Source organism: Myotis brandtii, unplaced genomic scaffold (assembly GCF_000412655.1).
Source record: "Myotis brandtii unplaced genomic scaffold, ASM41265v1 scaffold1563, whole genome shotgun sequence".
Lineage (NCBI taxonomy): Eukaryota > Metazoa > Chordata > Mammalia > Chiroptera > Vespertilionidae > Myotis > Myotis brandtii.
The window spans coordinates 454,700-468,001 of NW_005355679.1; the positions used below are offsets into that span (position 1 = coordinate 454,700).

General features: G+C 57.9%; 1 protein-coding gene across 1 annotated transcript in view; it reads left to right on the plus strand.

The window, feature by feature from the left end:
- The window catches only part of RET (ret proto-oncogene), a 40,859-nt gene that overhangs the window by 22,632 nt on the left and 4,925 nt on the right, over positions 1–13,302 (plus strand). Inside the window, exons 11-18 of the mRNA XM_014536075.1 lie at positions 1–239; positions 2,990–3,137; positions 5,192–5,299; positions 6,253–6,467; positions 6,547–6,669; positions 10,452–10,522; positions 11,713–11,850; positions 13,140–13,239. Of these exons, the coding sequence (XP_014391561.1) occupies positions 1–239; positions 2,990–3,137; positions 5,192–5,299; positions 6,253–6,467; positions 6,547–6,669; positions 10,452–10,522; positions 11,713–11,850; positions 13,140–13,239 (1,142 nt within the window). The remainder of the gene's footprint in view (positions 240–2,989; positions 3,138–5,191; positions 5,300–6,252; positions 6,468–6,546; positions 6,670–10,451; positions 10,523–11,712; positions 11,851–13,139; positions 13,240–13,302) is intronic.

Consider the following 13,302-nt stretch of genomic DNA (forward strand, 5'->3'; position numbering starts at 1 on the left):
TGTGCCGCACGGTGATCGCCGCGGCCGTGCTCTTCTCCTTCATCATCTCCGTGCTGCTGTCCACCTTCTGCATCCACCGCTACCACAAGAACGCCCACAAGGCGCCCATCGCCTCGGCCGAGATGACTGTCCACCGGCCGGCCCAGGCCTTCCCCATCAGCTACTCCTCCTCCAGTGCCCGGCGGCCCTCGCTGGACTCCATGGAGAACCAGGTCTCTGTGGACGCCTTCAAGATCCCGGTGAGGTTCCAGGTGGGGCTCCTGCAGGTGGCACTGGCCTCTGGGGGCTACGGAGGGGAGGGCTGCACTGGGGGAGGGGGTGCTGTCCTGCAACCCACAGGCAGCTCGTGTGTGAGTTTCCAGCAACCCCCTGCCTTCACTGAAATGACTTCCAGGGCGGGCAGGGGCCGGGCAGAGAGCACAGAGGCAGTTTAGTGAGCGAGACTGACGGGTGCTGATTCAGACCGACTGAGGTGTGGGCCCCAGGACACGGTGAGGGCAGTCTGCTACACCCGCCGATGCCCAAGGACCTGGGGGGCCCGCAGGGTAGTGTGGACCCCTGGGTGGGGGTGAACAGAGGAGGTCTATGGTCTGCTTTCGTTTCCACGGGCTGCTCTGTTGAGTCTGTAGGGTGGGTGCAAAAGTGGGAGTCGGGGGATGAAGCGCTGTCCCCATGCAGGTGAGGGATGGTGGCAGCAGCAGGGAGGGGAGCCCCTCTGTGGCGTGGGGGGCCACCTGTGCTGGAGCCAGCCCCTAGGCTCTGCGACCAGCCAGCTGACAGAGTGCCAGCCAGAGCCAGTAGGTGTCCAAGTCCCCTTCTCAGTGGGAGAAGCCGGATCTGTGGTCACCGTGTGCTCCTCAGGGGCTAGGTCTCCCCTCAGCCTGCAGTGCCCCTTCGCATTCTGGCCGGCTCTGCGACCAGCCAGCTGACAGAGTGCCAGTAGGTGTCCAAGTTCCCTTCTCAGTGGGAGAAGCTGGATCTGTGGTCACCGTGTGCTCCTCAGGGCCCCTACTGGCCAGTCTCCCCTCAGCCTGCAGTGCCCCTTCGCATTCTGGCTGGGACCTGCCTGAGGAGCTGGGAGCCAGTTCGGGGGCAGGGGGCACGGAGGTAAGTGCTGAATGGAGGGTGTGTGGGAACAGAAGTCCCACCTCAAGGCTGGGAAGGGAGAGCTCAGTGTATGGACCTTCAGGCAGGAAGCTCAGCATCCAGGGGCCACGTGGTCCTGACCTCACCACCAGGACTGGGAGGTGGCTGGGTTTGTAGGAGGAGCCACCCAGGGGGTGTTTGCCCCTTAGTGAGGGTCTGGGCCATAGAGGCTGTTCCTAGCTGCAGCGGCCACTGCAGCCTCCCTCCCAGCTTTCCTACTTCCAGTCACGCAGCAGCTGGGGGGTGCAGCCCCGCCCAGCAGTGTCTCACCTTCCTCCGAGGCCTCTGGGATGAGCCTTTACCTACCCTTTATCTACCCTGGTAGTTTGCAGTGAGGCTCCTGGGAGAGGGGGGCTGATGGTGCTCGTGCTGGTGGACCCGCCCACCTTGGCCCATATCACCTGCTGCCCAGAATGCAGAGCCACCAGAGCCCAGCCTGAGACCTAAGGGCCACACTGACCAGCTCTGAGGCCTCAAACATGCCACTCAACTGCTCACCTCAGTTTGCTGATCTATAAAGTAGGGAGAATGACATTTAATGTTTTTAAGAAGATGAAATTGGTGACAGCCGTACGTGCTCAGTCTGGTCTCTGTAGAACTGAAGTTCCCGGCCGTGTGAGGCGAGGACTCCGGGCAGCGATGACAGTGTTGTCCACTCTGACCCTGACTATGGGTTCCTAGGAACCTGAGACAACACCAGGGAGGTGCCCCTGGCCATGGTGCTGAGAGGAGGCGCCTCTGCACCCAGACATCAAAAAGCCTGGCTCTGGCCGTTTCAGGGGCAGCGAGTTTCGGGGTGTCATCTCTGTGGGCCGGGCGAGCCCCGTGAGGCACATTGTGAGCAGCCCCCAGAAGCCACGTCCACGCCCAGCTGCAGGGGACTTGGGAGGGGAGGCTCCAGGCAGGCGTGGGCATCCCCAGTCAGAATCCCAGGGCACAGCCAGGCGAGGTGTCTAGAAGGCACCCTCGAGAGTCCTGAGTGTGCCTGGCTCTGGCCGTTTCAGGGGCAGCGAGTTTCGGGGTGTCATCTCTGTGGGCCGGGCGAGCCCCGTGAGGCACATTGTGAGCATCCCCCAGAAGCCACGTCCACGCCCAGCTGCAGGGGGACTTGGGAGGGGAGGCTCCAGGCAGGCATGGGCATCCCCAGTCAGAATCCCAGGGCACAGCCAGGTGAGGTGTCTAGAAGGCACCCTCGAGAGTCCTGAGTGTGTGGGCAAGGTGTGTGTGAAGGGGAACAGGACAGGCGGGTGTGTGCAGGCTCAGAGCAATGGCCGGCTCCGGGGGAGGAGCAGCCTCTTCCACAGGCTGCCAGGAAGTTGCTCTGGACACTTCCACCCATAGTGACTTGGGCCACTGGGGGCTTCCTGGCATCTCTGGAGAGGGCCTGTGGGCCTGGTGTCCAAAGCGGAAGCAGTGCTGAGAGGATTGGGCCTGGCTCCCAGGGAAGAGGCCATGTTCCCACATGAGCACCTGTCATGCTCAGTGAGCCCTGAACACACACCTCATTAGAGAGACGAGGACACGGGCCCAGGGTGGCCCCGGGCATGTTCAGTGAACTGGGACCAGTAAGCGTACAGGCATCCGGAGAGTCCAGGCCAGTCTGTGGCAACACCTGCCTTGCCTGGTGGAGGCCTGTCATGGAATGGCACCTCTGGGCCCCGCTGTGGAGTCCTGCCCTTAGGGACGTGGGTGACTGTCCCCTGCTGGTCCAGATCACAGTCAGTTCTCTGCACACCGGAGCTCATCCACCGGGACTTGTTCATGGGTCTTGCCTTATTCTTCTTCTCTTACCCTCACCATCTTCCTCCCCTCACCTCTCCTCCTTCCTTCAACCCCAATGCAGGAGGACCCAAAGTGGGAGTTCCCGCGGAAGAATTTGGTTCTTGGAAAAACTCTGGGAGAAGGCGAATTTGGAAAAGTGGTCGAGGCAACAGCCTTCCGGCTGAAAGGCAAAGCTGGGTACACGACTGTGGCCGTGAAGATGCTGAAAGGTACCTGTCCAGGCAGCACACAAGGGTGGCTCTGCCATGCACACCTGTGGGAGCCCCAGGGGTAGACGAAGCCCCGACAGCACAGGAGGTGGCACTGTGCTGGCAACGCCTCAGGAACCTCCAGGGTTCTTTTTTTTTTTAAAAATATATTTTATTGATTTCAGAGAGGAAGGGAAAGGGAGAGATAGAAACATCAATGATGAGAGAGAATCATTGATCGCCTGCCTCCTGCACACCTCCTATTGGGGATCGAGCCCAAAACTCAGGCATGTGCCTGGGACCCTTCAGTCTGCAGGCCGACACTCTATCCACTGAGCCAAACCGGCTAGGGCCAGGGTTGTTCTTGAGTGGATGCAGCCTGGGGACCCCACCCATCATAGACGACCTGGGTTGGTTGGCTCTTAGAGAAGCAGGACAAGGACTTTCCTCCCTTGGAAGGTTCTAGAGTGGTGTAGCTTCTATACCAATGGTTCCCAACGTGGGGCACATGCCCCACAGGGGGCAATTTGATTTTTAAGGGGGGAAATTCAAGAATGAGTTATTAACAGTGAATTTTTTGCATTTTTTATGGTTCTAGGGTCTTCTTATACAGTATATACATATATATTATGACATATGCATTTCAGTTCTCTATTACATTTTGAAACTTTATTTGCTATTCTTTCATATCACTTCATATTATTATTATTTAACAATTTTTTAGTGACTTCTACCTCAGACTTCAACTGCCCTTTCGTTCTTTTTCTCTTTCATGGATGCCATGTTCTTTGGAAGATTGTTTCGACCAAGTGAATGGCCTTTTAGGCTTCCTCCACATGAATAGTTCACTTTTTGAATAATAAGAATTATATGTCACAGGGGAGCATCAGTATTTTAGAGATGCTTAGGTGGGGCATGGCCATAAAAAGGTTGGGAACCACTATTCTATACCAACGTTGGGTAAAGACCTGAGTTTTAAAAAAACTTTAAAGCTGTTTGGTGTTGAACTGCTAGCTCTCCCCACCTCACTCTGCCCCATTCATTCCTCTCAGCTAAGTGTCTGCTGGGGCCCGGGTGGAAAGGCCACCTGAGAGGACTGGCCGCCCCAGGATGGCCGTGAGTGACCAGTTGTGCCACAGGCTTGGCTCTGAGTGGGCACACACACAACCACACAAACTCATGTTTCTGCCGTGGCTGGGCTCTGGCCCAAGTAGACTGACAAGGTCCCAGCGGCAGTGTGGTGGGCGAGACTCGGCTGGTGCACAGTTGGGGGCCACACATGCAGGGCTCCTGGATGCTTCCCCAGGCCCTCAGACTATGTCGCCTCTTACCTGAGAGAGCCCACGCCCTAAGCAGGCTCAGTGAGGCCTGCCCAGGGCCTCCCATGTGTGGTACAGGGGTTCCTGATCCCTGATGCCCCATCTCCCCTCGCTTCCAGACAAGTCTGCAGCCACAGCAGTGGTCTGGGACAGTTAGGCAGTGGGCCATGGGGCGCTGACCCAGAAAGACTGTTTAGCACAGCTTCTGACTCAAAATACCTCCACATGGGGCTCCCACTCCCGATGGGACCCCAAACCAGCCCTGCCCACTCAGGATGCATGCCCTCCTCCTGGCAGGAGACTTCTGTTAAATCTGTGGCCTTACCTTCCTCCAGGGCTTTGCCCCGATGTCGAGTGCTTGGTCATCAGGCGTTTGGGGACACCAGAGGGTCCCCTTTCCTTTCCAGAGGATTAATGAGGGGGTCTCTGTGCACTGCTGTCTTTGAAAGCTGGCGATTGCAAGGAAGTAACTCCACTTAACACCCAGCCCAGAGCCGGGAGGCTGTCCATGGAGAGATCCTACTACTGGACGTTGCCTCCTGGGGTTCTTATTCCCTGGAGGCAGAGGAGGCCACTGTCGACCATCCTACAGGCGGGCGGAGAGTAGCTCCAAGCTGTGGAAGTTAGGGGCAGGGTATCTGAGAAAGTAGCGGGTCTCTGCAGAAGCCTGCTGTGGGCTAATGCGACCCCGCATGGTCACAGACGGGGCTTCCAGAGGGATGGGTTTGCAGCCCTCTCTGTTGACCTGTGTTTCAGAGAACGCCTCCCCAAATGAGCTACGGGACCTACTGTCAGAATTCAACCTCCTGAAGCAGGTCAACCACCCCAACGTCATCAAGCTGTATGGGGCCTGCAGCCAGGACGGTGAGGCCAGCCACAGACCAGCAGCTGCAGGGCACAGGCCCAGCTCTGGGCCGCTGTGCTCTTCTTCCTCCCCTCCCCCTCCTCTCCTCTGGCCCCTGCTCTCTGTCCTAGAACCCCCTGTGTCAGTGAGAGGGCTGGGAGGGGCTGCCCCAGGAGCGCTGGCATGAGGCCAGAGCCCTAGGCCTGCTGGGCTGCCCAGAGGTCTCTGGTAGCATTCTGGTTGTTGGCACCCTGCTCCAGGCAGAGCCCCCGGGCGAGGAATTCCAGAAGTGGATGGTGCCTCCTAGGCATCTACTGGGCACTAGGCATGCGATGATCTCCAGGTGACCCCAGCCCTGCATGACAAAGACATTGTCACCATGTGTCACCTAAAGACACTGGAGACCAGCCGCCAGGAGCCTCTCATTGTTTGTGCGCGCACGTGTGTGCATGCGTGTGTTGGGGGTGTGAGGGGACGGAGCCAACAGGGCAAGGGCAGCAGGGATGCTGGTCAGTGCCAGCAGAATTCAGGCCTGGGAGCTGCTGAGAGCAGGCAGGAGCAGAAAGCAGGTGGGCCATGTGTGATCAGACCCTGCCTCCGTCAGTCACTCCCAGCCCATGCTGTGCCAGGACCAGGGATGTGGAGAGGCTGACACCCTAGCAGCGAGGGATGCACCCCCAGGGAGCACTGAGTATAGGAGCTGCCTGCCTTGGGCGCCCTGGGATAAGATCATGGTCAACCACCCAGGCAGCGGCTTCAGCGTGGGCCTCACAGGGAGAGCAAGTGATGTGAGAATGAGCTGGGACTTGAGTCCTGGAGCTGCCAGCAGAGCAGGGCTGTGTCCCTCTGCAGAGCTGCCCTGAGGGGGCCTGCATGCCCTCCTTCCCGTGCTGTGTGGGGCGCCCAGAGCTAGCTTGAGTTTTGTCTGCCCAGGCCTGGTAGGCAGCCAGCCCACAGCCCCCTCTGCCCCCAGGGCCGCTTCTCCTCATCGTGGAATATGCCAAGTACGGCTCCCTTCGGGGCTTCCTGCGAGAGAGCCGCAAGGTGGGGCCCGGCTACGTTGGCAGCAGAGGCAGCCGCAACTCCAGCTACCTGGACAACCCGGACGAGCGGGCCCTGACCATGGGTGACCTCATCTCCTTCGCCTGGCAGATCTCACGGGGGATGCGATACCTGGCCGAGATGAAGGTGTGTGCTGCCCCAGCCCGCACCCTCACTGCCTTGGTGGGCCTGAGTTTTAGGGGTCCCTGCTATGTCTTCCTTGCAGCTCGTCCATCGGGACTTAGCAGCCAGAAACGTCCTTGTAGCCGAGGGGCGGAAGATGAAGATTTCGGACTTTGGTCTGTCCCGGGATGTGTATGAAGAGGATTCCTATGTGAAGAGGAGCAAGGTACCAGGTCTTGGGGTGTGCTGCCCTGACACCCCGGGCGTGGTGGGGGCAGCAGGCAGGGTGCCCACAGGGTGGAGAGGATAAAGCGGATGTTTAGAGTATAAACTTCTAGCCCTCATCCCCAAATCCTTCCCTGATCTTGGGTCTCCAGAGACCCTGTGCAGGGCTGATCCCGGAGTGTGCTCCTCTCTTCCGGAGGGCCACACCCGCACCTGCCCTTCAGGGCTGGCTGCCGAGAGCCGGGTGCCAAAGCTTCTCTTGCTCTTCGTCACTGTCCCTTTCGAAGGCCTCCTAATGCTGCGGAAATAGCCATCCTCTTTGCAGTGTCCCCCACCCTCCTGCGGGATGAAGGTCCCTGTTTCCATCCTGTGTAACTTAGCTCTTCGGCAGAGGAGAGGGTGTGGCCATTCTTTGTAGAAAGGCATGAAGCATGTCACAGGTGGAGGTTCCCTGGGACGGGAGCCTGGGAGCCTGGGTGAGTTGGGAGGCTCAAGGAGGGCCCTGGAGAAGGTCCAGAGACTTAGCATAGGGTCATCCTCGAAACAGCCAAAAAGTTCAAACACGGGCCCCCGAGAGCACAGGCTGCAGGCAGCGCTGTTACAAACACGTGTCCTGGAAACAGACTTCATCAAGGACATGAATTCTAAAGGATGCTTTAAAGAAAAAGGGTTACAGTAAATGCTGCGTTGAAATCCACTGCGCATCCTCCCAATCTCTGAAGTCGGTGGTCGGGGCCCCTCTGGGGAGATCTGGCTCCTGGCCTGGTGCGCCTTCCTGTGGCATTGGTCATGGGCCTCTTCGTTGTGTTGCCTGCTTAGCCCCTCTCCTGCAGCCTCCCTCCAACAGACCAGACGGGCTCAGCTCACAGGCCCTTCGGGAGTCACAGCTGCCCCGACGTGCAGAACAGATGCCGCTCAGAAAAGAGTAACACACAGAGCAGCCGCACACAGCGTCACCCTGAGGGTGGGAGCCCCTGTGGTCCAGGCTGTGAGGACGGTGTTTCGTTTTTGCTGGGGTTTCCGTTGTGACAGCACATCTCAGTACTGCCCAAGGGGAAGTGGAGGGGCTGTCCCCACCCTGTGGAGGGATGTGGACAGAGCCTTCCTGTTGTTGCCCTGATCCTCCAAGAAGGCCCTATGTCATCGAGCAGAGAAGCATAAACGGTTCAAACACAGGGCCCCGGAGCACAGGCTGCAGGCAGCGTTGTTACAAGCGCGTGCCCCAGAAACAGCCACACTTCGTCAAGGGCATGCATCCTAAAGGATGCTTGAAGAAAAAGGAGTCACAGTAAATGCTGCATTAAAATCCACTGTGCACATTTTAAAATTGATTTCTGCCTCAAGACTTACCTACAGAAAGCTCTTTGTCAAGTGGCATTGGGGTCACTTCTGGTCAAGATGGCAGAGCAGGTACATTCTGCTCGCCTCCTCCCACTACCACATCTGCACTACAACCAAGTTACAGAACAACCACCCTTCAGAACCGCCTGAAGACTAGCTGATGAACAGAACTATCACCAAGGGTATAAAGAAGTAGCCACGTTGAGACTGGTAGGAGGGAGGGTGGAGACAGGAAAAGGGCTGGTCCCGCGCCCATGTGTGGCAGTTACGAATTGGGAGGGATGTCTCGGCTGCAGAGGGGCCCCCTGAGGAGTGAGGGCCCAGCCCTGCACCAGGCTCCCCAGCCCGGATCATTAGTGCCGGGAAGAGGCGTCCCCACAACAGCTGGCTCTGAAAATCGGCGGGGATTCTGTCCAGGTGAGACGGAGGGCTGCTGTAGACCCAGGTGTCCTCTTAAAGGGCCCGAGCACAGACTCACTTGCTCACAAACACTTCCCTGAGCTCCAGCAAAGGGACAGCAGCTCAAAAAATGGAAAAATGCCAGGGACAAAGAGGGAGGAACTGGATTATCTGGCTTCCGGCAAAGGCTGGAGGGGCAGCTCTCCCCTGGAGCAACGTGCCTGCAGGCGCCATTGTTGCTTAGTGAGCCCTCCTCCAATCCAGCCTGCAAGAGCAGCCGGGCACAAAGTCTCCATGAATCTCCATGAACCGCTCCACCTGATGATTCTCTCACCCTGCCCGGCCGAACCTCCTTCGGAGGCTAATCCACAAGCCGTTAGCCTGGGCTCACACTGGAATTTTCTAAAATCAAAGGCCCACAAACCCCAAACAAGAAGCGTCTGGCCTTGGTGTGCTGTTCGCTAAGCAGCCCCAAGCCTGGCAGTAGTGGTACCCAGCCTTGGTTCGCAGCATAACCCAGGTGTTTCCAAGCCCAGAACAGGCAGTTACCAACCAAAAATCAACTTTGTAGCCCCTACCAGGTGATCCAGGCCAGATACATGCAACAGCTGACCTTGGCCTGCACTGGAGCCCCTCCCAAGAGACTCCAAAACCAACACACCTGGTGGCTGGCTTCAGACCACTCCAGAACACCCCCCAATTGGCACTACAGACATCACACCCAAAAGGTGGACTTGGGGTCTGAGCCTCACTGCAGCCAATCTCACTCCGGGGGTCAGCCTCACACAACTGCTTGTCCACTATCATGGCCAGTCTTCACAGCCGGTCAGCATGAGGGTCAGTCCCAGCACTGACATGCCAGCAGCAGTCAAGACTCAACTACAACAGAAGGGCACACAACCCACGGAAGGGATGCCCTGAGAGCGTCCAGCTCAGGTGAACCCCGGGGGACTGTGCCACTGGGCCTCACAGGACACCTGCTACGTAAGACCACTCTGCCAAGACCGGGAGACATAGCAGATCCACCTGATACATAGAAACAAACACAGGAGACAGCCAAAATGAGGAGACAAAGCAGCACGTCCCAAATGAAAGAACAAAACTCCGGAACCAAAACTAGCGCTCTACCAGATGCAGAGTTCAAAACACAGGTCATAAGGATGCTCAGTGAGCTTGGGGGAGGAATAGATAGTCTCAGTGAGAACTTCAACAAAGAGATAGGAAACATAAAAAAGGAGATAGAAATCATAAAAAGAACTGGTCAGAAATGGAGAATGCAATAACTGAAATTAATGCATTGGATGGAATCAACTGTGGATTAGCTGAAGCAGAGGATCGCATCAGTCATTTGGAAGACAAGGTAGCAGAAAGCACCCAATCAGAGCACCACAAGGAAGGGAGTGAGGGAGAATCCAAAACAATGAGGGATTTTTTAGGTCTGACCGACCCCAGCACCTGTGCAGTGAGGGGTACTCTTCCAGAGGATGCTGAAAGGGCCCTGGCATAAAACGAGGCAAAAACCAGCCTTGAGGCCCATAAACAGATTCCTTCCTCGACGCTGCCCAGAAGGGCAGTTAGTGTGTTGGTTTCCATCAGAACTCCCAAGATAGAAGTGCTGGTTTCCCCAAGTCCTTCATCCTCAGACATCAGGGCAGATCTTGCTGGATGGTGTTCTTGGCCCACCAGCTGGGCAGCACCCCCCGGGGCACCCCAGAGCTCCCCAGAGGTGGCCGTAGGGGACCTAGCGTGGGCTTGGTATCAATTCCTTGGGTTCCTTCTCAGCAGGAATGTGGTGCTTGACAAGCAGGCCTGTGTATCTGTGGGCAAGCCAGCTGACTCCCGCTGGCATCTCAGCTGTGTCCAGGAGGGCCAGGCTGGACCCCGGCCCTCTGAAGCTGCGTGCCAGTTCTGTACCGGGAGCATTCTGGTGTCATTACTCAGCATCCCCCAGAGCTGGAAGTGCCTGAGACAGGGCCACGCCCTCCTGCACACTCCCCTCCAGTTCCCAGCAACGTTAATGCCCTTCTTTCGCTCCCTCTTTAGGGCCGGATTCCAGTCAAATGGATGGCAATTGAGTCCCTGTTTGATCATATCTACACCACCCAGAGTGATGTGTAAGTGTGGGTGTGCCTTCCTGGGTTACGTGTGAAGGGGACTATGCCCCCTGCGTGGGCAGCCAGCCTGGAACAGCGCTGGCCCCGAGTGCTGTCAGCTTGTGCCAAGCATCAGCAGTGACTCCCCAGCCTGAGGGAGCTTCGTGCCTTCACTTAGCCAGTGCCCGGGGCCCAGGCAGTAGTTTTGAAAGCAGCAGTAACATCCATGAGAGCAGTGAGCAGTGGCTGCACATCCCCGTGGCCTTCCCCCTCTCCCCTCCCTCCTGTGGGAGTCTCAGTGACACACAGGCCCAGCCCAGCAGTTCCCTCCTGTGGGCCTGAGCAGGGTGGTTCCCACCCACAGGTGGGCATGGCCTCGAGTAAGTTCAGTGTGCCCCAGACTGCTCAAAGGCGAGAACCACACTCAGTCTTCCAGTCAAGTTACAGACGGGATAGTTTTCAAAGACACAGCAGACGTTTTGTCTAAGTGCTCTGTCACCAAGACGTGCGTCTCTTGAACAGCGTAGGCTGTTCTTACGGTTTTAAACAACTGCTTCCTGATTTGGGAAGTTGAGCATAAGACAACTGGGAAATTGAAAGTAAAGCATGGAGAGACTGAGTCAGGAGGACCCCACCCGCCCCGAGTGACCACTGGCTCACAGCGCGGCCTCTGAGGTGTGCAGGTGTTTGCTTCCCATCCCTGTGAGTGGGCTCATGTGGTAATGCTGTTTGGTGATACGATTCTGTTCCCGCTTTACAGTAAATTCTCCCTCGCAGTTAAGTGTTTTCTTATAGCCGTGCTTTTTTTCTTTCTAAGACTTAGGAGAATTCCAAGCACACAGAGAAGGTGGAGGAAATGTGCCGGGAACCTGGGCCCGTGGCCTGGGTCGAGCCTGCATGTTGCTGCACCTGCTGGGCGGCTCTGGGCCATCTCTGATGCCTCAGTGACCCATTGCCTGGGCTCCCAGTGCCCCTGTGGGTGTGGGGCCTGAGCTGGGAAGCCTCGCAGCAGCAGGGGCGGGGCAGGCTATCCCCACTCCATCCTGCATCCATTGGTGCCATGGGGCCCAGGCTGAGACCTGCTCTCTGCAGGTGGCAGAGGGGGCTCTGGGCTGGTGGGCCAGCAGCTGCTGGGGGGACAGATGTCTGAGCTCCCCAGCGGGCAGGGCAGGCGTGGCGCAGCCACTCACTGGTTGTCTTGCTTCCCGTAGGTGGTCCTTTGGTGTCCTGCTGTGGGAGATTGTGACCCTGGGGGGCAACCCCTACCCTGGGATTCCTCCTGAGCGGCTCTTCAACCTTCTGAAGACGGGCTACCGGATGGAGAGGCCTGACAACTGCAGCGAGGAGATGTGAGCAGGCTTTGCTTCGGCCCCGCCTCCCTCACACAGGCATGGGGTTTGGGCGGGGCAGGCCACAGGCACTCTTCCTCCTCTCCTAGCAGCCCTGGGCGCCAGTCTGCGGTGAGCTGGGGGGTGGGTAGTGACAAGCAGAGCATGACAGGGCAGAAGTCACAGAACCCCCCTCAGGCATGGCAGCAGATGCTGAGGATCCAACTCCACTGGGGCCGGGTGGGCTTCCTGGGGGGGAACTACAAGGATGAGGGGGAGCAGAGCCCGCAGAGGGGTATGGGAAGGATGAGATCAGTCTAAGCAGCTGAGCCCAAGGCCAGACACCTGTGCCTGCAGGTCACTTGGAGAGGGGCAGGTAGTTCAGACTGGCCCATGGGGCACATATTGGGGAGTGCCAAGTGGAGGTGCAAGGGTAGGCAGGGGGTAGGCCAGCAGAGCTCAGACGTCAGCCCAAGCGCCAGCCTTCACGCATGGAGGTCCTCAGGTGACTCCCACAGCACGGGTGGAGATCACATGAGAAAGGAGTTGTCTGCGTGCAGACACAGGCCGGTATGTTTATTCCACAAAGTCCGCGTGCATGTGCCACGTGCCCAGCCCGGGGCTAACAAGTGCAAGGGTAGGCAAGGGGTAGGCCAGCAGAGCTCAGATGTCAGCCCAAGCGCCAGCTTTCACACACGGAGGTCCTACTCCCACAGCACGGGTGGAGATCACATGAGAAAGGAGTTGTCTGCGTGCAGACACAGGCCGGTATGTTTATTCCACAAAGTCTGCGTGCACGTGCCACGTGCCCAGCCCGGGGCTAAAAGAGTGAGTGGCACCACCTCCCTGCAGCCAGGGCTGGCAGCCAGCTGGCCCAGCACTCCACACACGGCAGCCCTGGGGGCCTTACGGCTGTGGTTTCAAGGAGGTGGTAAAGGTGTAAGCCAGAGGTGTGAGTGGCTGATTGGCAGCCCTTTCTGTGTGTCTCCACACCTAGTTCAACCTTCAGAAGAGTCTGAAGGGCTGGCATTGCCCACTCAGCCACCATAGTGGGCACAGTTCGCTAGCTACCAGTGTCTTTGAAAGTACTTGAAAACAAATCTCCCTCAAGGGAAAGGAAGCTTACAGTGCTGGGCACCCTGAGCCCCGATGACCCCTCACCCTGGCCCAGCTCAGAAGGATGTCGATGATGCAGAAACTGCTTTGGGGCTCAGGAACAGGCCCCCAGGCCCCTGGCACTGTGCTGGGTGTGGTGGCTGTGACAGCTGGTCCTTGCTGGGTCATAGCCGCCCGTCTGCTCTTCCCACCAGGTACAGCCTGATGCTGCAGTGCTGGAAGCAGGAGCCAGACAAGAGGCCAGTGTTTGCTGACATCAGCAAAGACCTGGAGAAGATGATGGTTAAGAGAAGGGTGAGTACCTAGAGCAGATGCCCAGTGTGGGCCACCAACGGGCTGGACGTGGCAGTGGGAGGT